General features: G+C 33.1%; 1 protein-coding gene across 1 annotated transcript in view; it reads right to left on the bottom strand.

Annotated features, from left to right (window-relative positions):
* VPS13A (vacuolar protein sorting 13 homolog A) overlaps positions 1-25,097 on the bottom strand; it is a 217,331-nt gene that overhangs the window by 127,002 nt on the left and 65,232 nt on the right. The window contains exons 22-26 of the mRNA XM_036021769.1: positions 21,536-21,653; positions 17,024-17,162; positions 8,201-8,282; positions 6,815-6,969; positions 6,342-6,498 (exon numbers count right to left, since the gene is read on the bottom strand). Coding sequence (XP_035877662.1) covers positions 6,342-6,498; positions 6,815-6,969; positions 8,201-8,282; positions 17,024-17,162; positions 21,536-21,653 — 651 coding nt within the window. The remainder of the gene's footprint in view (positions 1-6,341; positions 6,499-6,814; positions 6,970-8,200; positions 8,283-17,023; positions 17,163-21,535; positions 21,654-25,097) is intronic.

Below are 25,097 nucleotides of genomic sequence, written 5' to 3'. Positions count from 1 at the left end.
GTTCTTTATATGTTTTGGATACTAACTACTTATTGGATATATAAATGGAAAATACTTGTATTTTCTCCCATTCAGTAGGTTGCCTTTTCATTTAGTGACAACTTCCATTGCTATGCAGAAGTTTTTCAGTTTAATGTAGTCCCACTTGGTTATTTTTGGTTTTTGTCACCTTTGGTTCTGAAGTCAGATTCAAAAAAATCATTACTGAGACCAATGTCAAGAAGCCTACTGGCCATGTTTTCTTCTGGAAGTTTTATTGTTTTAACTCTTACATTCAAGTCTTTAGACCCTTTTGAGTTAACTTTTCTATGAGGTCTATCCAGAAAGTATCAAACCACGTAATATGAAAAATAGAGACATCTATTGAAGAAGATATGAGAAATAAAAAACACTGTACATAGGACAATGATGCCCCAGTCCCCTGTAAAGTAGACATGTTGGGACCTCCCACAGTTCTCTCAGTGTCTCTTCCACTGTTCAAAACACTCTTCAAAATGTTTTGTTGGAATTTCCATCAGCTGCCCCTTCCTATTTTCCTGAATTTCACTGACGGTCTGAAATCTCTTCCTTTTCAAAGGTAATTTTTTGGGGGGGAAAGCCAGAAGTCACAAGGCACCAAATCTGGGCTGTAGGGGGGCTGAGTCACCTGAGTAATTTGATGTTTTACAAAAAAACTCAGCACAAGATGTGATGTGTGAGTGGGCATGTTGTCATGATGAAGTTGCCAATCTCAGTGGCCCATTAGCTGCAGCTGTTTTCATTGTATTGCACCTCTCACTGATGAAGAACATTGAGGTGGTACTCTTTATTAATTTTTTGGCCTAGAGGAGCATACTCATGATGGACAGCACCTTCCCAATAAAAAAACACAGTTAACATATCTTGATCTTGTTGTAACTTTGTTACGCATTCTTTGAGAGTGGAGAACCAGGTTACTTCCATTGGGACAGCTGGCCTTTATTTCCGGATCAAAGCAGTACACTTATGAGTCAATTCCAGTTATGACCTTCTTGAAGAAATGTGGTTCACTGGCAGAGGTTTGAATCAAGTCATTGGCAACTGCAGCACAATGTTACTTCTTCTCTGGTAGCAGAAGATCTAGAATGAATTTTGCCATGACACGTTTCATACCCAGATCCTGCATCAAAATCTTAGACACAGTAGTTTTTGGAATCCCCAGATCAGCTTCTAGCTCTCACACTGTCAGTCACCAATCTTTGTTGACAGCAGCCTGTACATGTTCAACACTCTCAGGTGCTCTGCTTCTTGCAGGACAGCCAGAATATGGATCACTGTCAACAGACTATCAATCATCTTTGAAGCATTTGTGCCACACTTTCACTTGTGCTGCACTCATTGCATCAGCTTGAAAGTATTCTGAATCATCCAAATATTTTCCACAGAGGAATGTTCAAGCTTCACATAAAATTTGATGCAGATTCACTGCTCTACTCAATTAGTCATTTTGATTGTGAGGGCCGCACAGCACATACATTTGCTCAACAGCATGTGCCAACCCCACTGACTAGTACAGTGAAGTTGTCATGGTTCATGCATACGCATTCTAGTCCAATGTCCTTGGCTGCCAGGTTACGTTGATGTAGAACAAAACCATCCTCATTATATTAACAATGGCTGGTTCCGGCCAAGATGGAGGCATATGTAGACACACTTTGCCCCCTCACACAACCATAAGAAGGACAACAACCACTCTAAAAACAAAAAAAAAACAACCAGAACTGCCAGAAAATTGAACTGTATGGAAGTCTAACAACCCAGGATTTAAAGAAGAAACATTCATTCAGATGTATAGGAGAGGTGAAGACAGGAAGCTGGGACAGAGAGGACATGGTGTGGGATGGTGAGGTGGTGGTAACGAGGCAGCAGTAGTGGCCATCGGGATGGGCAGTCCCACATTCATGTGCAGTGGATAAAAACTGGGAGGAACAACTGGGGAATAAGTGATCCCAGATCCAAGCTAGACTGTGCAGGCCAGGTTTCTGGAGTCACGAAAATAAAGCCTCATAACCGCTGGCTGGAAAAAGCAGTGAGGTTTGGGGAAGTGGAAGAAACAGCTAGTCTCTCAGGAGAGTATGTTTAAAGGGCCCACCTATCAGATGCAGAGTTCAAAACATTGGTAATCAGGATGCTCACAGAAGTGACTGAGTACAAATGCAAAATAAAGGAAAGAGTGAAGGCTATACAAAGTGAAATAAAGAAAAATATACAGGGGACCAAAAGTGAAGGAAAGGAAGTTGGGATTCAAATCAATGATCTGGAACAAAGGAAAGAAATAAACATTCACCTGGGACAGAAAAAAGAAATAAGAATTCAGAAAAAATGTGGAGAGGCTTAAGAACCTCTGGGACAACTTTAAACATTTCAACATCCAAATCATAGGGGTGCTACAAAGAGAAGAATAGAGCAAGAAATTGAAAACTTATTTTAAAAAATAATGAAAGAGAACTTCCCCAATTTGACAAAGGAAATACACATACAAGTTCAGGAAGCACAGAGAGTCCCAAACAAGTTGGACCCAAAGAGGGTCACACCAAGACACATCGTAATTAAAATGCCAAAGGTTAAATATAAAGAGAGAATTAAAAGCAGAAAGTGGAGAGAAGAGTTACCTACAAAGGAATTCCCATAAGACTGTCAGCTGATTTCTTAAAAGAAACCTTGCAGGCAAGAAGGGACTGGAAAGCATCATTCAAGGTCATAAAAAGCAAGGACCTACATCCAAGATTACTCTACCCAGCAAAGCTATCATTTAGAATGGAAGGGTAGATAAAGTGCTTCCCAGATAAGGTAAAGCCAAAGGAGTTCACCATCACCAAGCCCTTATTATATGAAATGTTAAAGGAACTTATCTAACCAAAAGAAGATCAAAACTGTGAGCAGTAAAATAACAACAAACCCAACTATTAACAACTGAATCTAAAAAAACAAAACCATACTAAGCAAACAATTAGGACAGGAACAGAATCATAGAAATAGAGATCACATGGAAGGCTATCAGCAGGTTGGGTTAGGGGGGGAAATGGAGGAAAAGATATAGGGAATAAGAAACATTATTGGTAGGTACAAAATAGACAGGGGGAGGTTAAGAACAGTATAGGAAATGAAGAAGATAAAGAATTTATATGTATGACCCACGGACATGAACTAAGGGAGGGGGGATTGTTGGAGCAATGGAGGTAATGGGCAAAGGAGGACAAAGGGGAAAAATGGGACAACTATAATAGCATAATCAATAAAATATGCTAAATAAATGGAAAAAAGTTGCCAACCAGATGCAACCCCCCCCCCTCAAATAACAGTGGTTGCACTTTTACCAGATAGACCTGTATATGGTGTAAGACTGTGGTCTGGTTTCATTGTGTTTGTTCAGTTTCCCAATACCTGTTACTGAAGAAACTGTCCTTTCCCCAGGTATATTCTTGACTCCTTTGTTAAGAATATTTGACTCAATATTTGACTCCTTTGACTCAAGTTAATTAGATACACGAGTCTATTTCTGGACTTTCTCTTATGTTCCATCGATCTATACCATTTATTTGTCAGTACCATATTGTTTTCATTATTATAGCTTTATAATGTAGTTTGATATCAAGGAATGCCATGCCTTCAGTTTTGATCTTCTTTCTCAAGACTGCCTTGGGTATTTGGGGTCTTTTGCGATTGCAGACAAATTTTAGGATTCTTTTGCTTATTTCTGTGAAAAATGTCACTGAAATTTTGACAGTGTTTTCATTGAATCTGTAGACTGCTTTCAGTATAATGAACATTTTAACAATATTAATTCTTCCAATTCATGAGCACAAAGTATTTTTTCATTTAGTTGTGTCTTTCTCAACTTCCTTTCACCAATGTCATAGTTTTCAATGTACAACCTTTTTACATTCTTGGTTAAATTTATTCCTAGGTATTTTATTCTTTTTGATGCAACTGTAAACAGGATTATTAATTTAATTTCTCTTTCTAGTATTTTTTGTTAATGTATAGAAACAACAAATTTTTGTATATTGATTTTGAATCCTGCAACTTTATTGAATTTGCCTATTTTAAAGGATTTTTTTTGGTGTAGACTCTAGCTTTTTTTACATATAATATGTTATCTGTAATAGTGACAGTTTTACTATTTGGTCAATGAAGAAATCAAAAGAAATTTTTAAAGATACCTTGAAACAAACAAAAATGAGAATACAATAACTTATGGGATGCAGTAAAAGCAGTTCTAAGATAGTAGTTTATAGCGATAAACACCTACCTCAAGGAACAAGATAAATCTCAAGCTACCTAGTTTTACACCTTTAGGAACCAGAAAAAAGAGCAAATGAAATAAAACATTAATAGAATAAAGGAGATAAAAAGTATCTGAAATGTAGAGTAAAAAACAATAGAAAAAATAAATAAAACTAAAGCTGAATATTTGAAAAGAGAAAATTGACTAATCTTTAGCTACTGCAGATTCACCGAGAGAGGACTCAAATAAAAATGAAAGAGGAGACATTATAACAGATAAGCTCATAACTACAAAGGTTCATGAGACTACCATGAAAAATTATAAGCCACCAAATTGAACACCTAGAAGAAATGGATAAATTCCTAAAAACATAAATCCTTTCAAGGGTGAATCACTGAGAAACAGAAAATCTGAGTAAACCAATTACTAGTAAGGAGAGTCAACCAGCAGTCAAACACCTTTCAACAAACAAAAGCACAGGACCAAATGACTTCACTGGTGAATTCTACCAAATATCAGAGAAAAATTAGCACTAAATACTTCTCAAATTTTTCAAAAACATAAAAGGAAGAAACACTTTCAAATTCATTTTAAGAAGACAGAATTACTAAAACCACATAAGGATGCCACAAGAAATAATTACATCCGTGTCCTTGATAAATATTGATGCAAAAATCCTCACCAAAATATTGGCAAAGTGAATATAACAATACATTAAGAGGATCATATACCATGAACAAGTAGAATTCATTCCAAGGATATAAAGATAGTTCAATATCCACAAATCAATCAATGTGATATACCACATTAACAAAATCAAGGATAAAAATCATACAAAAATCTCAACAGCAGAGAAAGCACATGACAAAATTCAGTATCCATTTATGGCAAAAACTCTCAACAGAGCACAGAGAAAACATACCTCCACATAATAACTGCCATATATAACATAACCATAGTTAAGATCATACTCAGTGGTAAAAAGCTAGAAGCTTTTCCTCTAAGATCAGAAACCAGACAAGGATGCTCACTCTCACCATTTCTATTGAACATGGTTGAGAAGTTATAACCAGAGTAATTAGTAAAGAAAAAGACGCTAAATAGGCATCCAAATTGGAAATAAAAAGTTTGCCTTGATCATTCCATCAACCACTTAGAATTATCTTTTAGGGAAAATGCCAAAAGTATAAGGAAGAAATATGAATAATACCCTCCTAAATGCCTAACATAGCAAATGGAAATATTTTCTAAGGTATCATATAATTTATCCATTATGATTATGGGACATACAGTGTTTGTGGTAGGCAGAATAACACTCCTCCCTCCAAGGATGTCCATGCTTTAATTCCCAAAACCTGAAAATATGTTATCTTATATGAAAAAATGTGGAGCTAAAGTTAAGGGAAAATTATTCTGGACTGTCCACATATGCCCAATCTAGTAACTTGAGTTTTTAAAAGTGGAATCAAAAGGTAAAAGAATGGGTTAGAGAGATGACATCATAAGAAGGATCTAATACCCTGCATTTGTTCAAGATATAAGGGACTAGGTGCAAGAACCCAGAGATTCCACTAGGAGCTAAGGACAGCCCTTGCCTAATAATCAGCAGGGAAACAGACTTAAGCCACACGGAACTGAATTCTGTCAATGTCTGAGTGAAAAAGGAAATCAATCTTGCCCTATAGGCTCCAAAAAAAGTAACTCCTCTCTTGACACCTTGATTTATGCCTGCTGAGACTTACGTCAGGCTTCTGATCTAAATAAATTTAAGATAATAAATTAGTATTGTTTTAAGACACTAAGTCTGTGGTAAACTGTTACAGTATTAATCAAAAACAAATTTAATGTTGTAGAATTCAGATAAACAGATTTATAATTAAACCATGACTTTTATTTTCCATAATAAAAACAATTGTCTTCATTTTCTCTCTGGTCTACCTAGATTCCCAAGTATAAGATAAAAGTTAAAAACTAATTGATAATATGTTTCTGAGAATGTTTTAGCAAATGCATTTATTTAATGCCTAGAGAATGAAAAACTCTACAGTATTCAGTTGAACAATAAAATTATTTATTTTAAAACACAGATTCTTACCCAAGTATTCCGGGCATTTTAGGCAGAATTCTTTCAAAAAGGCAGTGGCTTTCAAATCAAATGTTCTAAGCTCTACTTCTGTGCCCAATCCTAAAACAAGAATTTCTACCACAGGTAGTTCACAATCTTCAACACGGTGATAAAATTGAACTGATACCTGGAGAAGAAAGAAAAGAGAAACTAATATTATCTAAATCAAAGAACTGCTTATGTGGATGACAGTTATGTATGGATACATGAGGTATACATACAATATAAATGATATGTACTTAAAATATAGAAAAGATTATATAACCACACAAATATACATCACAAACAAAGAAAAGAAGGGGGGAACAACACAATAACATCTGGGTTCAGCTTAAATAGGATGAAACCAACAGTATGCATTAGTAATGACACTACATAAATAAACTGTGCATAGTAAAAATAATAATTTAAATAAACCATATCAATTTTACAATGGTACATACCTCTGGTACTTCAAATCTTATTTTATACTGAATTATATTTTTTGAACCATCCAGCTTTTGGAGCTCTTTTGGTTGATAACTTTTAACTTTAGTTGTTGGCTGAGAAGGTTCTTCCAAGGGACTACATGGTGCATCATAAAATTCCTCCTCTGAATCTAAATATCCCAGAGCATTGTTTAAATCAATAACCAAAATGATTTACTTAATAACATATTTATAATTTTTCTAAAGTAAATATGATCAATAAAACACCAAAAAGGGTCTCTTTCAAAAATTTATAATGTAAAGATGAGACAATAAAACTTAAAGTTTAGAGATTATGTCTGAATAACATTCTTGATGACAAAAATGTATTGAAATTTACAAAATGCATTCTTTATCTTAATGAACTTGTAAAACCATTGACCTATCTAAAAATGGTTAAAGAAAATTTTATAGCAAATGACAATACCAATGATTACCACATTGTGAATAACCAACACACTAATATGTTCACATCTAGAGAGCAAAAAAGGACCTAGTTAAAAACTCTGCAATGTTAAAAGCAGAAGGCAGGTCCTGAAGTTTGAATGGAGAAATTGAGATGGAGTACCACTTCATATACATACATATATAAATACATACGTGATAATAAATTTCTAGAATTTGCTACTTTAAAAAAATGTCAGGAACTTAAAACCATTAAAAGAAGGCTTAAAGGAAACTAAGACAAGCTGAAGTATATCTCTAATAACCTAAGATCGATTTTAGGGTAGATGACCTCACAAACAACACCTTCTCCCTTCCCTCCACCCCTACCCTGGTCACCACACACAAAGGAAAACATTCTCTAGAAAACTGAAAGCCAACATGGCAATTTCTGTTATTTAATATTGAGCAGTTTTAGAAGTTTTAAAAACTGAAAATTATATTTATTTTTCTTTCCAATGTGGCCATTTTGACATCTATTTGATGTCAAAATATTTACCAGTTTTCTTGTGTAAATACATATTAAGGCTTGGTTTTACTCCTTTATTAATAAAAAACAAATAAGGAAAATATATAAAGTAAAAATAAACTTACAATAATGAAATTCTCCAATACCTACGTATCACATGAATTAGATATCTATAAAGTTTAATGGCATCTCTTAGCTCACAGTAGGATTAAGATGATTAAATTATTAGATGTTCTTGGAATTAAGTTTAACTTTTATGTATCAAAAATCCCACTGCAAAAGTAACTTTAAGGGACATCCAAATTATAGTGATTTAAGGGAATTTTAGTAAAATTTCTGGAAAACATACAAATATCTATTGCCTGAAATTTTTACATGGTTTCAACATGAAAATTATTTCTGTAAGATATTTATAATAAGGAAAATTTTCTAAAGCTGTTTCATATTACCGTCTTCCACAAGTTTCCGTTCCAATAGAGGAATCACTTTCTGTGATATCTGTGATGCTCCCATAGAAGTGGACCTTCGCGTCTGAAAGAAAAGTAATTCACTGTTAATTAGCACAAAGACTTTATTCAAGGTTCTAAGACAATTAAGACACCTCCCCCAAAAGAGAAAAAATCCAGTCTGAATTAGACAAATTATAAGATATATATTTCAAGAAGTGATTATTATAATTTTAGGGCTAAATATAAACTTTAGAGCTATTTTAATAATTTCCCCGCTGACAGACTTTAAGTAGAAAGTGACCTTACATATATCTAAACTCAATGCCTTGCAAAATAAGGAAGCCACCTCATGACATCCATGAGGAACAACAAAAAGTCTCAAAGATTTAAAGCCTATACAGTGGAGGAATTTGCAATTTTATTTTTAATTTTTATAAGATATTTCAGTAAATTTACTTACTGTTCTGGGAAATATAGCATAAAAAACACGTAATGCAGTTTGAAAATCATAATAAAAGACGCTGCTGAACCTTTCACCCAGGCCAAGAAACAAGCCATACCCTATCTACCTAGAAACACCTTCTGGGCTCCTCCTTTGATCACCTTCCCTACCAATGATCATGATCTTGCTTACTTAGCTTGCTTTTCTAAACCTATGAATGAGTCTCTAAATAATGCATTTACTTCTGCATCTTTCTATACTGTAGAAAAAAAAAACACTGCATGTATTTTGGGGTAATACTATTCTACAAAACAACCTTCAATTTTATCTGCATTGACAGTTTACTCATTCTAACAGTCTTTTTTTTTTAAAAGACAATTCTTTTTTTTTTTTAAGATTTTTTATTTATTTATTTTAGGGAGGGAAGGGACGGAGATAGAGATAGAGAGAAACATCAATGTGCGGTTGCTGGGGGTTATGGCCTGCAACCCAGGAATGTACCCTGGCTGGGAATCGAACCTGGGACACTTTGGTTCTCAGCCCACGCTCAATCCACTGAGCTATGCCAGCCAGGGCTGAAAGTTTACTCATTCTCACTGCTATAGTGCATTCCATGGATGAACAAACCACTACTTCATTGTCCCTTACACTGTTGATAAATATTTGTATTGTTCACAGGTTTTTGCTTTCACTCACAGTGGCACTATAAGCATCCTTGAACCTGACCCAGGTGCTTATGCAAGACTTTCCATGGTGTATATATCAAAGAGTGGAAATGCATATGTTCACCTTTCTAAGTCCTACAAAACTGTATTCACAAGTGGCTGCAACACATTACACTAATGTCAGCAGATTAGAGTTTGTATGGCTCCATATCCTCAAGAAAGCTTAATGTTTTCAGACATTTTAAACTTTGCCAGTATCACTGCCAGTTTCACCCTAGTTTTAATTACAATTTCACAAATGCATAAGTTACACATCACAATGAAGTTTTATGGGTTATTTGTGTTTGTCCTTCTCAGAATCCTGTTCATTTTGAAGATACATTTTTATTAAAAATAACCAACTACATAGGAGCACATTAACTGTAAGTACATAGCTCAATAACTTTCCAAAAAGTAAACGCACTCATGCACACAAAATCCAGACCCAGCAACAGAACACTACCATCAACTCAGAAGCCTCTCTTGTACTCTTCAGAATCATTACACATGCTCCCAAAACATAATGACCATGCTGCCCTAATTTTCATTTTAATGTAATAATTTTTTTTACATCTAAAGCCATAAAATTGTAGTTTGCTTTTGCATTTTCCTGCTGAGTAATAAATAAAGTCACACACCTAAGTCATTTCTTATCTGGCTGCTGGCTTCCTTATATACAAGTATGTTGGACAAGTCTTTTTTAAGTTGCATGTATTTCAAGTATTTTTCCCAATTGATAGTTTGCCTTTTTCATTTTTAAGTGTCTTTAAAAAATCAGAAAATTTTAATTTTCATGAAATGTATTTTTCTTCCATATTTGCACTTTTTAAAACCCAAGATATCTTCACTTACCACAAGGACTCAAACAATTTCACTTAAATTTTTCTGTTAAAGAAACTTTATACCCTTGGGCATTTACATTTGGGTCTATGTTCCATTTCCAGTTAAACTCCATTCATGTTTTAAGGTAAGGGTTGATATTCATTTATTTTTTACATATTTTTTCCACATAATAATCTAGTTTTTCAGAACCATTTGTTGTTAAGAACTATTCTTCCCTCACTTAGTTAAACTGATATCTTTGAAGAAATCAAATATGTATTAACCATGTGTTATACTGTAGATTTATTTCTGAACTCTATTCTACTTTACTGACTTATTATAATGTCTATTCATATGCCACTACAGCACTTTCCAGAGTAAAGTAGCTATAAAATAAACCTTGAAATAAAGTATCAGATAACCTACAACATTATTCTTATCCAAAATTGTTTTGCCAAAAATGTATCCTTTGCATTACCACTGTATTTTATAATAAGCTTGTTAGTTTCCAGAAGAAACATTTTTTTGGTATTTTGATTGTAAGAAACCTACAGAGTTTGGTGAGAATTGCCACCCTAATAAATTTAGCCCTCCAACCTTGATTATGTATATCATTCCCCTTATTTAGGTCTTCTTTTTTTCAGAAATGTTGTGTAGTTATCAATATATAGTATTTGTATTTCTTTTGTTAATTCTTCCTATATATTTAACCCTTTTTAATGCTATTAATAATGATATTTTTCTAAATTTCATTTTTAGAAACAACTAATTATACTGCTGTGTTTCCTGCAACCTTGTAAAACTTGCTTACTATTACTATTCATATTTCTCTACATTCCTTAGAACTTTCTGCATCAATGATTATGTAATCTGCAAATAAAGATAATTTTACTATTTCCATCCCATCTTTATTCTTTACTAGAACCTTTAGTTTAAGTCTAAACAGAAGTGGTGAGAACAACCATCCTTATACTATTCTTGATCTTGATCTGAAAGAAAGCAATCAGTTTTTTTCAAATTAAAAATATATCAGCCATAGATTTTTTCCTGTATGTCCCTTACCAGGGTGAGGAAGCTATTTTTCATTGTCAGTTTAACAGTTTTTACCATGAATGGTTGTTGGATTTTGTCAATGCTTTTTCCTCTTTTATTGAGATGATCATATACTTTTCTCCTTTACTCCATGAATGTGGTTAATAACACTGATTGGTGAACCATTTTTGCATTCTTAGAGTAAATGCTTTTGGTCATGGTGTATTATATTTTTAAATATCATACTATTTGGTTGTACTAGTTGTTAAGGATTTTTACATCTATGTTAATGAACACATTGGTCTAAAATTTTCTTTTCTCATAGTTCTTCAGGTTACAATAGAATAATGCATTCAAAGAAACAAGGAAGTGTGGCTCATACACAGAGAAAAAAAATAACAGCAACAGTACAAGAGAAAGCACAAGTATTGGCCTTAACTGCAAAGAAAACCACTTTAAACTGTCTTACAGACACTCAGAGAGCTAGAAAGAACCTCAAGGAAAGAGCTAAAGAAAAATAAAAGAACAAGATCACAAGTGAAAATATCAGTAAGATAGGAGTTACAAAAAGAAATATGTCCCCAAATCTGAAAAACACATGAATCTTAAAAAACCAAAAAGTTCACTAAATCAAAGTAACTCAAATAAATCAATACAGAAATATGATCAGCTAAAAGGCACTCAAAGAGAGAAGAAGCTACTCACCACATACTAGGTATCCTCATTAAACTAGCAATCGATTTCTCATTAGAATCCATGAAAGACAAAAAGTAATGGAATGACATTGAAAGGGCTAAAAGAATATAAAGGTGAACCAAGAATTTTATGTATGACAAAACTGTCTTTAAAAAATTGAAATTAAGATACTGCTAGACAAACAACATCCAAAGAAGTGTTTTACCATTAGACTTGACCAACAAAAAACACCAAAGAGAGTCCTTTAGGTTGAAGTAAAAAACAACAGGCAGGAACAGAAAGCCATAGCTAGAAATAGAATTTCCAGTAAAGATAAACAAATGGACATATACATAAGAAAGTATTATTGTATTTATAGTTCAGAACTATAATTTTTCTAATCTACATACTTACAAGAAAAAGTATTAAAAATTATAATGGATACTGAGCACCCAGTGCAATAAGATGCAATCTGTAACACCTTAATAATGGGAGACCAGAGCTGCATTAGCAATGAGTTTTTGCATGCTACTGAGGTTAAGTTGGTATGAACTCAAAACACAATATTATAAATTAAGAATGTTAAATAAAATAAAATTGACATACCAACCATAAAGAAAATATCTAAAAGTATACACAAAATAAATTAGAAGGGACTCAAACAGTTCACTCCAAAAATCCACTAATTCCAAGAAGAGGGAGTAATAGAGAAAATGAGTGTAAGGTATATAGAAGACAAAAAGCAAAATAACAGAAGGAAGTCTTTTCTTAAAAGTATTTTAAATATAAATAGATTGAACTATCTAATCAAAAGGCACTGACTGGCAGAATGGATAGACATATAAATAAATATGATTCAACTACATGCTGTGTACAACAGATTAATTTTAGACCCAAACACATAAATAAATAGGAAATGAAGGATGAAAAAGGATATTCTAATAGCAGTCAAAGCATAGGTGGTTATACTGATTTCAAACAAAAGACTTTACCTGAGAAAGTGTAACAAAACAAATGTCATCATATATAATGAAGAAAATAATTTACTAAGAAGATGTTAACAAATATAAATATATACTCCAAACAATAAAGTTCCAAAATATGTGAAGAAAAAATTAACAAAAGAGAGGAAATAAAAAGTCTACAAATAGTTTGATACTTCAATATCATCTTTCAATAAAGGACAGAACATCTAGACAAAAGATCAGTAAGAAAATGAACACTATACATCACCTAGATATAACAGACAAATACTGCATGATGTCACTGATATGTGGAATCTAAAACAAGAAAAAAAGTCAAACTTAAAGAAACAGAGAGTATAAAAGTAGATGCCAGGGGCTGGGGGTTAAGGAAAAAGGAAAAGTTTATTAAAGATACAAACTTTTAGTTATAAGATGAATCTAATTTAAAATATGGTGACTATAGTTGATAACACTATATTGTATAATTGAAATATGCTGGGAGAGTAGAACTTAAATTCTTCTCCCCCCTCAAAAAAGAGATAAATATGACAGGTAATGGATGTGTTAATTAACTAGATATGGGAAACATTTTCACAATATATATCAAATCACCTCAATGTACACATTAAATATTTGAGGACTTTATTAATCAATTATCCCTCGATAAAACTTTTTAAAAAATCACTGCAGAAAGTGAAAAGGAACACCCAACTTCAAGATATATTTAAATGTTAAAACATTTAAGACTTGTGACTAAAAGTCTGTTTCTGAGACATGCCCAACAATCATTCATGAAGGGGTGATTCTTTGTTTAAAAAATATTTTATTTTATTTATATATATAAAAAATTATGTGATAACAGCAGAAAGAATCTCAGCTGGAAATTTGTTTTAAAAAAAGAAATAAAAAGAAACCTGAATTCAAACTTTGGTTTAGCAAGCTACAAGCTATGTGATCTTAGGCAAAATATTTAACCTCTCTAAAAAAGCATTTGTCAAGCAAAATAATGACCATAACACATAACTTGCTGGATTGTGATAACGATTAAAGATAAAAATATGCAAAAATAAAGAAGTGTGCTAGGTGTTAAATATAAATAATAGAGAGCCTTAAATAGAGTCCTTTTCCAAATATGTGGCCTGACACAAAATAAAAATCCACTTTAAAAAAGATCAAATGGTAATTTTCTGCTTATTTTTATGTAAGCATTGGATTTTTAAAAGGAACATGATCTAGTGTAGGTCATATGTTTGAGACTCTCTGAATATAAAGGGTGAGCAAAGTAAGTTTACAGTTGTAATACAAATACATAACATAATTAATAGATAATAAAACAAGAATAAACTGTTTCATTTACTTACAACTGTAAACCTACTTTTGCCCACCCACATTATACTGCCATTAAGTCTGGGAGTGGGGTAGGGAAGGAATTCCTCTTAGCCATCACTCATAACTAAGATAGAACCTAATAGTTACACAAACAGTTTTTCTTAAAGTTACAACAGCTTAAGAAAAAAATAATAGAAGTGTAAAAGACAATAAACATCAAGCCAAAAAAGGCTCAGGTATGCAGTCAGCATAGCATAAACCTGATGGAAGAACCAGACTCAGAAGACTGTCACAGAAATTCTCCTTAACAATTTGAACAGGATAAAGCTTTTTAAAATTTAAAATTTTAATTGGATTGTTTATCTTCCTGAAGTCTAATCAACAAAACAAACAAGCAAGCAAAATATAACCAGAGACATTGAAATTAGGAACAAACTGACAGTAACCAGAGGGGAGTGGGAGGGGAATAATGGGGGAAAGAAAGGGAAGGGTTGTCAAGGAATGTGTATTAAGGACCCATGGACAAAACCAAATAGGGGTAGGATCAAGGGTGGGAGGTGGGGATGGCTGGGGTGGAGGGAAAATGGAGATAACTGTACCTGAAGAACAATTAAAAAAAAGAAAAAAATTTAAAATAAAAATAATTAAAATTAAGTCCTGGCTGGTGTGGCTCATTTGGTTAGGGGTCATCCAACAAACCAAAAGGTCAAGGGTTTAATTCCCATCCATGGCATATGCCCAGGATACGCAGGTTCAGTCCCCTGGTCAGGGGTTGGAGCACATATGAAAGGCAACCAAATGATGTTTCTCTCTCACATCGATGTTTCTCTCACTCTCTTCTTCCCTTCCTTCCCCCTCTAAGCATGTCCTCAGGTGGGGATAAAAGGTTTTTTTTAGTTAAAAAAGAGGCTTACCATGTAAGTAATGATACAGTAAATAAAATAGTATGGTATCAGTGAAAGGACAGACACAGATCAAAGAAAAGGATACAGGAATCACTACAGAAGAACATAACCAGAAACAGATTCAACTCACTGGAGAAAGTCTTTTTCACAAATGAAACTGAAATAACTAGAAATATAAATGTAAAAATAAAATGGTGACTCATCACACTCCATATATAAAAATATTAACAAGTAATGGCTCATAGTACTAAACATAAAATCTAAAAATATAAGATTTCTAGAATAAAATATAAGAGAAAATCTTTTTGCCCATGTGTTGGGGAAAGATTTCAGATGAGATAAAAGGCTTTATCCATTAAAACAATATTGTAAAAATTAAATTTCATCAAAATCTAAAGCATCTCTTAAAAAGAGACTTAAAACATAAAAAGCTCAGCAACAGACTATGAAAAAATACTGCAGAACACTAAAGTGTTCAGGGTGATGTACAACATATCAGAAACATTCTCAAATGCTCCGACGAAAAAACTTTACACCATTTTTACAACACTGCTGTAAGTCTGAAATTATTTTTTAAAAAGTTAAACAAATAATCAGAATTTTTTTAAAAAGAGAAAAATAGGAATGGGTATTTCCTTTTTGAAATTCATTTCATAAGAGGTAAGATACTAACATAAAACCCAAACATCACAAAGGGGAAATCTAATAACTTTAACTATATAAAAAGTTTGGCATGGCAAAAATAAATGTATCAGAATAAAAACAAATAACAAATTTTAAGAAACTGATTGTAAATGAAAAACTTCAAATATTTCCTTAACTGGAAAACAACCCAACAAAAGATATAAACAGCTGTTCTCAAAAACCGAAATGCAAATATTCAAACTTATGAAAATAAGTTCCATCTTATTCATAAAGAAATGACTACTAAAACCACAAGGTAACATTCCTTCATTTAACAGAATAAATTTTAACATGTGTTAATATGATTCATGAGAACAGAGAAACGGACAGTCATTTACTATTGGTGAGACTATAAATTAGGACTCGATTTAGAAAAGAAATTTGGCAAAGTTCATTAAATTATAAAATTCACATGGTATTTTACTCAACAATTCTTCTAGGAATTTATTTAATGAATAAAAATATGCCCAAATGTATATAAAAGGAAGTTCAAAGCCATATTTTCACAACTAAAAACACTTGTAATAATATGAATGTCCATCAAAAGGGGATTATGTTAGATAAAGAATGGTATACTCACATAATTCTAAACCACAGGATGGGGCAAACATAGGTTATAATTGTTTGTATGAAAAATAATAATCAGCAAATAATTAATAGAATAAATAATTATTAAGAGTTATTAAATATAATGGAGTTATTACTAGAATAAACAATTATTAATAGAGTTATTAAAGAATAACCTCTGTGTTTAGCACACTCACAAGTACAAACCTACTTTTTTCCCACCCTGTATATCACAATAAAAAATAAGGTAGATCTGGGCTAAAATGAAAATATCTCTAAGGTGTTTAACCAGAAAATAATGGTAAAGAATACAGGTTTAGAACACTAAGTATAACCTCACTTATATAAATTTTAAAAACTCAAGAACATATATACATGTACATACACACAAGCACATATGTTTGTATGTGTATGTACTAGCCTATGCCATAAACATTTTCAGAAAACTAGAGATGCAGTGGTTAAAGTGTTACCACTGAGGCCAAGAACTGAAGGCTGGAGAAGTAAAGAAAGGTAGACTTACCATTTTACACTTTAGGCACCTTTTACTACTTCATCATTTGCTCTTTTAAAATGTAATTTTTTTAATGAATTACAGAATGAATTGGTTTTTTTACACAAAATTTCTGTGGTTGTTAAAATGATAGTTGTGAATTCTTTTTAATTTGTGCTTTTATTCATTTTGTAAATAATATTACCTGAAATGGTTTGACAGGGGCATGCACTTCAGTTGCAGGTGTGGGTTTTGGAATGCTTTCAATCAATTCCAAAATCCCTTGAAGTTTTTTATCTGAAATTCTTAAAGAAATCAGTGGTAACTTCCCAAAAATCTTGAATCTGTATCAAAAAGAGAGGAATCATCATAACTCAATTTTTATTGATTTAAATTAAATTAATTAATTTGCATTAATTAAAAAGACCCCTTAAATTATCCCAAAATAATAAAATGTGATTTTAGCACTAAAAATTACCCACAGTCCATGGGCAAATTATTCCATGTTCTCCACTCCAATTTACATTTGAACTTATTGACCAGTCATTAGATAAAATAATCTCATTATTTTTCAGAGGCTAATTTTCTAATGTTTATTATCCCAATACTATTTGCCAAGGACAGTTGACAACTATTATTTGTCAAGTCTTAATTACATGATAGGTATTAAGAAAAGCACCGGATATGCATTATGCTAAATAGTCCTCATGACCTAGGAGGTAGACTACTTATTTCTGTTCCCTGTTTCTTATAAATTCCCATATGTACATAGTTCCTACCAAGAAATTAAGACTTTAGCAAATTCAAATGACTTGTACAAGAGATTATACATCTAAAACCATATTTAAAAATCTGATCTGACTAAACAGGAAAAAAATAGTGATTGTATAAATAGATGCATGTGACAAAATCCAACATACATTCATAATAAAAAAAAAACTCTCAGTAAACTAGAATAAAGGATAACTTTTCAACTTTAAAAACCTACAGCTAACAACATATTTAGTGGTGAGAATACTCAGTTTTCCAAGTATGATTAAGTACAAAGCAGACATTCCTCTCGCTACTCATTTTCAAGATCATGTTGACATACCCAATGCATTAAGGCAAGGAAAGAAAATAAAAGTCATACAGATTGGAAAAGAAAACATAAAACTGCCTTTGTTCACTGATGAAATAATCCTCTATGCAGAAAACCCAAAGAGAAACAACAACAAAAAACACCTCCTGGAACTTATAAACCATTATTGTTAACTGCAGGATACAAAGTTAATATATAATAGTCAATCACTTTCCTATACACCAACAATTGGAAAAGTGGAACTAGAAATTAAAAACACAATACTATTTTTATTATCACCCTCCAAAAGAAATACTCAGGTATAAAACTAAAAATATATACAAGATCTACATGAGAAAAACTGCAAAATCTGAAGAATGAAATGAAAAAACTATAGAAGTGGAGATCTTCCATTTTCATGAACAGGTACACTCAATATTGTCAAATGTCAGTTCTTCCCAAACTGATCTACAGATTCGATGCAATCACAAACAAAATCCCAGCAACTTATTTAATAGATATTAACAAAATAATTCTAAAATTTCTACAAAGACACGAAAGGCTGGAATTGCCAACATAATATTAAAGTTGAAGAACAAGGTTGGAGGAGTGACACTCCCTGAACCCTGAGTGGTGTGGCTCCATGGGTTTAGTGTCAGCCTGCAGAACAAAAGGTCACCAGTTGAATTTTGGTTGGGGTACCTGACTGGGTTATGGGCCATGTCCCCATTTGGGGGTGTACAACAGGCAACCAATTGATGTTTCTCTTGCACATCAATGTTTCTCTCCCTCTTCCTCCTTCCCTTCCCTATCTCTAAAAATAAAAATAAATTAAAAATCTTTTTAAAAAATACTATAAAGCTACAGTAAGATACTGATGTTGATGAAAGAATAAACAAATAGATCGTCTAGCCAGAATAGACAGCCCAAGAAAAGACCTCCATAAGTAGTCAACTGATTTTGGACAAAGGAACAAAGGCAATAAAATGAAGCAAAGACATTCTCTTCAACAAATGGGGCTGGAATAAATGGATATCCACATGCAAGAAAAATGTATCTAGATTACAAACTTAACCTTCACAAAAATTCAAAATGGATCACAGATCGAAGTGTAAAATCCAAACACTATAGAACTCCAAAAAGATAAATTCAAGAAAACCTAGATGACCTTAGGTATTGGCCATGACTTTTCTGTATACAAAAGCACAATTCATAAAAAACAGCAATTGATAAGCTGGACCTCATAAAATTAAAACTTCGGATCTACAAAAGACAATATTAAGAGAATAATAAGACATGCCCCACATGGAGGGAAAATATTTGAAAAAGATACATCTCAAAAAGAACTGTTATCCAAGAATATACAAAGGATTCTCAAAACTTAGTAAGACCAATAATCCAATTGGAAAAATGGGATAAAAATCTCAACAGATACCTCATCAAAAAAGATATACAGATAACAAGTGAACATAATAAAAGATGCTTCACATCATCGTATCATCAGGGAAATACAAATTAAAACAGCAGTGAAATACCAAAACACATTTATTAAAATGACCAAAATCTGGAATATTGACAATACCAAATAATGACAATGGTGTGTTAACTGCAGGGACACTCATTCATCACTATTGGAAACACAAAAGGGTGCAGACACTTTGGAAGTTTGGTGGTTTCTCACAAAAGTAAACATAGGTTAACCATATGATCCAGAAACTGAGCTCTTTGGCATTTACCCAAATGGTTTGAAACTTACACCCTCACAAAAACCTGCACACAAATATTTATAGCATCTTTACTCACAATTTTACATGAATAAAACTCATCCGCATAAACTTTATATTCCAACTTTATAACCAAAAGTTGAAAGCAACCAAGATATCTGTCAGCAGGTGAATGGATAAACTATGGTATATCAGACAACGGAATATTATTCAGCACTAAAAAGAAAGGAGCTAGGAAGTCATGAAAAGACATGGAAGAACTTTAAATGTACATTATTAAGTGAAAGATGCCAATCAGAAAAGGCTACATATTGTATGACTCCAATTACATGAAATTCTAAATAAAGCAAAACTACCAGAACAGTAAAAAGGTCAGTGTTTGCCAGGGCTTGAGGATGGCAGAAGAATAAATAGGTGGGTCACAAAAGATTTTTAGGGCAATAAAAGTACTCTATGTGATATACTCTATGTGATACCATAAAGATGAATACATGTTATTATGCTTCAGTCCAGAACAACAGAACATACGACACCAAGAGTGAATTGCAATGTAAACTATGGACTTAGGGTGATGCTTAGGACTTATGGACTATGATGTTTAATGTAGGTCCACTGATTACAACAAATGTACTACTCTGGTGGGGATCTTGTTAATGGCAGATGCTATGTATAGGTGGATACAGGGGGTATATGTGAAATCTACCTTCCTATCAATTTTTCTGTGACCCAAAAACTGCTCTAAAAAGTCTTTTTAAATAATAATAAAAGAGACTGACATCAAAGAGAGAGTAAATATTCGTTCACTGTACTTTTTTTTAATCTGCACACTTTTCCTAAAACTTACTTTTCAATTCACACACATTGACTATTAAGGTTATAATTCTCAAAATATAACTGAATTCCACAAAGAAAATTATGAGCTTTCTTTTACTGCCAACAGACTAAATATCTGTAATAAATCCCAAACATACCAGTTTAACTTAGGAACATATTATGGAGCAGTCTCATTAACATATCTAAACTTTTCAATTCCTTTAAATATGCCTGCATAACCTGACGATGACAGGTGCCAACATACTACCTCCCAAATAATAGAGAAATTCTTTTATTTGCCTTCAACTTTCTAAGTTCAAACTTAAAAAAAAAAACCTACCTGATATGTGCAGAGTTCTAGAATTTCATATACTATCATATTTATACTGCTCACAAGTTATAAAATTTCTTTAAAAGCTTCTCAGATTTCATCTTTTTAAGTCATTATAGTTGCTACCTGTGGTTATTTCTGGTACACTTCTCTAATTCTAACTTACAGCCATTTTAGTATCACAGAATACTAATTCAAATGGCTTTCCTGGTGTCATTTCCCTTTTACTAATCACATTTGGCTGTCGTGCACTGAACCAGAGGCTGGCAAACTATGGTCATGGGTTAATCCAGGGTGTGGTTTACTTTTCTAAAAAAGTAATATGGAAACACAGCCCATTCATTATGTATTATTGAATTAACAGATGCGAACCCAGCTATACAGAAGAACAACTGTATATTTATTTTTTTAACTGCATATAATTGGACCCAAACAGATCAAACCCATGTTGTCCAAGGGTCAACTGTACCTAGAGTAATCAAATTCACAGATATAACACAGACATGAGTGTCATAAACTAGGGTGGGGGAAAGGAGAAAGGAAAGGACATTAATGTTTAATGGGTAGAGAGTTTCAGTTTATGAAAATGACAAAGTTCCAGAGATGGATAGTGGTAACGGTTGAACAACACTATGAGTGTACTTAATGTTACTGAATTATTCAGCTAAAAATGGTATTAGGTTGTATTTATTTTAACCACACACATACAATAAATCAATAAATGTGGCATTTCCTTAGCTACAGAATTATTGAGAAAACCTATTGTCTCATGAAACAGATGATACATACTTAGGCATCCTTATGTCCATGAAAACTATGGCCTTCGAGAATTCCACGCTGAAGTGCATAGGTACCAAAATATGTTGTGTAGATTCGCTGAGTTTTCGTGCTTCTTTCCAATTATCACCTAATTACAGAAAATAGTACATTTAACACATGTATAATTTAAAAGACATCAAATGTAAAATCACATTTAATACTTCATAGTCACCAACTGCATGATACACATCTAGATAATCATAATACTACATGCCCAGGTGCACATAATTGACAGGTAAATTCTTTTCCCTTTCATATTTTCTTTTTGCTGCTTCATAAGACTCTCTATGTTTTAATAGGGAAAATGCTTATTAAGAACAATATAGTTTTAACCAAATCTGCTGTGCATTCACTGGTAATCACTTCAACCAGATACCTTATCCACAAAAACAACATGGTTCCAAGGCAATAATGCATAAGGTAGGGGAGAGCACAGTTCTTCAGTATGAACTAATAAAAGCTGCCATTAACTCAAGATTTGTAACTGGCACTGTTCTCAGGCAATGTTTAAACTTTCATATAATTCTAACAATGATTTTAATCATCCCATTTTGGAAAACTGGGACACAAAGGAATTTATATATATAACTTGCTTACTACTACCAAAACGCTAGTGAGTGATAAAGTTGAAATTTAGATCCATGTCTGCAAACATGTGACCCTCAGGAAACATTCACTGCAGTATTTCAAGCCTTAACGTTCAATAAGAAAATGGCTAAATAACTGAAAACACAGGCTTAGAACATTAGATAGCCAATAAAAACTATGAACTCAAGTGCCCAAAATATTACTGGTAAGTGAAAGAAAAATCATGATATAAAACTATATAACTCATGTAAAGAACGCATTCACAAATACTCCTGCTCATAAACACCACAGAAGCATATTCCATATACTCCTAGGCACATACACTGAAAAAAACACCCAAGGGTATGCACTGAAATATATTATATACATTACCTCATTTGAACCTAATAATTCCACGAGTTGGATAAAATCCTTAGTCAAGAAAAACCAAGTCAACAAAAGATTAGATTTCTAGACGCAGGTAGTAAAACAGATTTAATCACAATTTTTATATTAAGAAAATACTAAAGAAAATTAGAATTTTTATTTATTTTGAGATAAAGGGAATGTACAGGGAACCAACAGTGAAGGGAATGAGGCCAGGATTCAAATCAACTACTTGGAACATAAGGAAGAGATAAACATTCAACCAGAACAGAAAGAAGAAACAAGAATTCAAAAAGCAAGCACAGTGTAAGAAGACTCTGGGACACCTCCAAATGTGCCAACATCCAAATCATAGGGATGCCAGGAGAAGAGGAAGAACAAGAAACTAAAACCTCATTTGAGAAAAGAATGAAAGAAAACTTCCCCAATTTGGTGAAGGAAATAAAATGCAAGTTCAGGAAGCACAGAGAATCCCAAACAAGTTGGATCCAAATAATACCACACCAAGACACATGATAATTAAAATGTCAAAGGTTAAAGATAAAGAGAGAATCTTAAAAGCAGCAAGAGAAAAGCAGAGAGCTGCCTACAAAAGAATTCTCATTAGACTGTCAGCTGATTTCTCAAAAGAAACTTTGCAGGAAAGAAGGGACTGGCAAGAAGTATTCAAAGTGCTGAAAAGCAAGGACTTGCAATCTAGATTACTCTATCCAGCAAAGCTATCATTTAGAATGGAAGGACAGATAAAGTGCTTCCCAGACAAAGTAAAACTAAAGGAGTTCATCATCACCAAGCCATTATTACATTAAATGCTAAAGGGACTTATCTAAGAAAAAGATCAAAACTATGAACATTAAAAAGGCAACAAATTCACAACTATCTATAGGGAACCTATCTGAGTGGAATGGCAAATGTAGCCCAGCCTAACGGAAAGCCCATAGGTGCGTGTCGGCACGCAGGATGCCAAACCCATGGATTGGCTTTCCCATGGGAAATCAAGCCTGCATTTTACCTAGGCTGTTTTGAGGCTTTCTCTTGCTAAAACTCCCTCACCCTGAGTTGAAGCAGCAAATGCTTACTGCATATCTTTACTTCCTAAAGTCTGTGCTAATTCCCCTAAGGAGGGAATGTAACCAGACCAATTACTCTTATTGTTCCCTTGCATTTGCAACATTTTTTCCTCATTAATCTGTAGGAAGTAATCAGTAACATTTCTTCCTTTGTTATCTGTGAAAAGTAATTACCTAAAGCAAACATGAGCATAATGAACACATGCTATGATATATGCTATTAGAAAGTCAATAAAAGTCTGTCAAGGCAAGGGTCAAGGGGCTCTCCCCTTGAGAGAGAGGGCATGCCATCCCTTTTCTCCACAGAACTTCGGTAATCCATGTGAATTTGTTCATCTCATGCACAACACCAGGGACACTGCTGGCCAGAGTCCACATCAATTATCAACAACTGAATCTAAAATAAACAAACAAAGCAAACAACCAGAACAGGAACAAAATCATTTTCAAATGATTATCAGCTGGGAGGGGAAGAGGGAAGAATAGGGGAAAACATACAGCAATTAAAAGGCATAATAAGTAGGTAGAAAATAGACTGGAAGATGTTAAAAATAGTATAGGAAATGGAGAAGCCAAAGAACTTACATGCACTACCCATGGACATGAACTAAGAGGGGGTTGTTGGAAGGACGGGGTATACCAGGCCTGGGGCAGCAAAATGGGAAAAATTCAGACAACTCTAATAACATAATCAATAAAATATACTTAAAAAGACACAGTATTTAAAAACCTGTATTTTAGAATTTACCGAGAGAATCTACAGCAATTACATAAAGTAATTCAATGTCATAAAACCTTGCTCAAAATGATTTAATTATTTAATAGTTAATGCCTATCAAAAACATATTAAGGAATTCCAATAATTTTCAGACAATAATGATATGTTTAATTTTTTTCACAAAGCATCTCAATATCTTAAATATTAAGTACAGTTAATGTGCTTCAAAAACTAATGATTGGAATGCATCAAATATATCAAAATGCAGTAAGTTATTCCCTGAAAATATTTATGAATTTTCTATACACAATTTACATGTGCTACCCTACTATACTTCTGGACACCAACTAGAATATGGTAGAAACAACCACCAATTTCATTATCCTAAATAAAGACAAATAATCAAAATGTTCCAGTCCTAAGCAAACTGGTATTTTTAACAACCATTATACTCTGGATTCTCCATTGCTTCTCATCTCATTATTAGCTCAATTAATTAGAATTTGACCATATAAATACACAGAGATCTCTAACACAGCTCCCAGTCCACCTTTGTTGAATTACCTGAACGTTCACTAACACTCTGGGGATTCAAAAGCAGTATGACACAGTGGAAAGGGGCTCAGATACTCAGGCTCTCTCACTATCCTTTAGTGGATCCTGACAAGGGAATTTCTGGCTCTGTCAACCAGATCTGGATCAAAGACTTCTGATTAGTACAACAAAGTGAATGGGGTAAAGTTATACCTAAGAGAATGACTCTCCTTGTATTTGAGTGGATATTTACAGC

This window comes from Phyllostomus discolor, chromosome 3 (genome assembly GCF_004126475.2).
Source record: "Phyllostomus discolor isolate MPI-MPIP mPhyDis1 chromosome 3, mPhyDis1.pri.v3, whole genome shotgun sequence".
Taxonomy (NCBI): domain Eukaryota; kingdom Metazoa; phylum Chordata; class Mammalia; order Chiroptera; family Phyllostomidae; genus Phyllostomus; species Phyllostomus discolor.
Note: the sequence above shows the minus strand (reverse complement) of the source record. Positions and strands in the feature narration are given on the sequence as shown.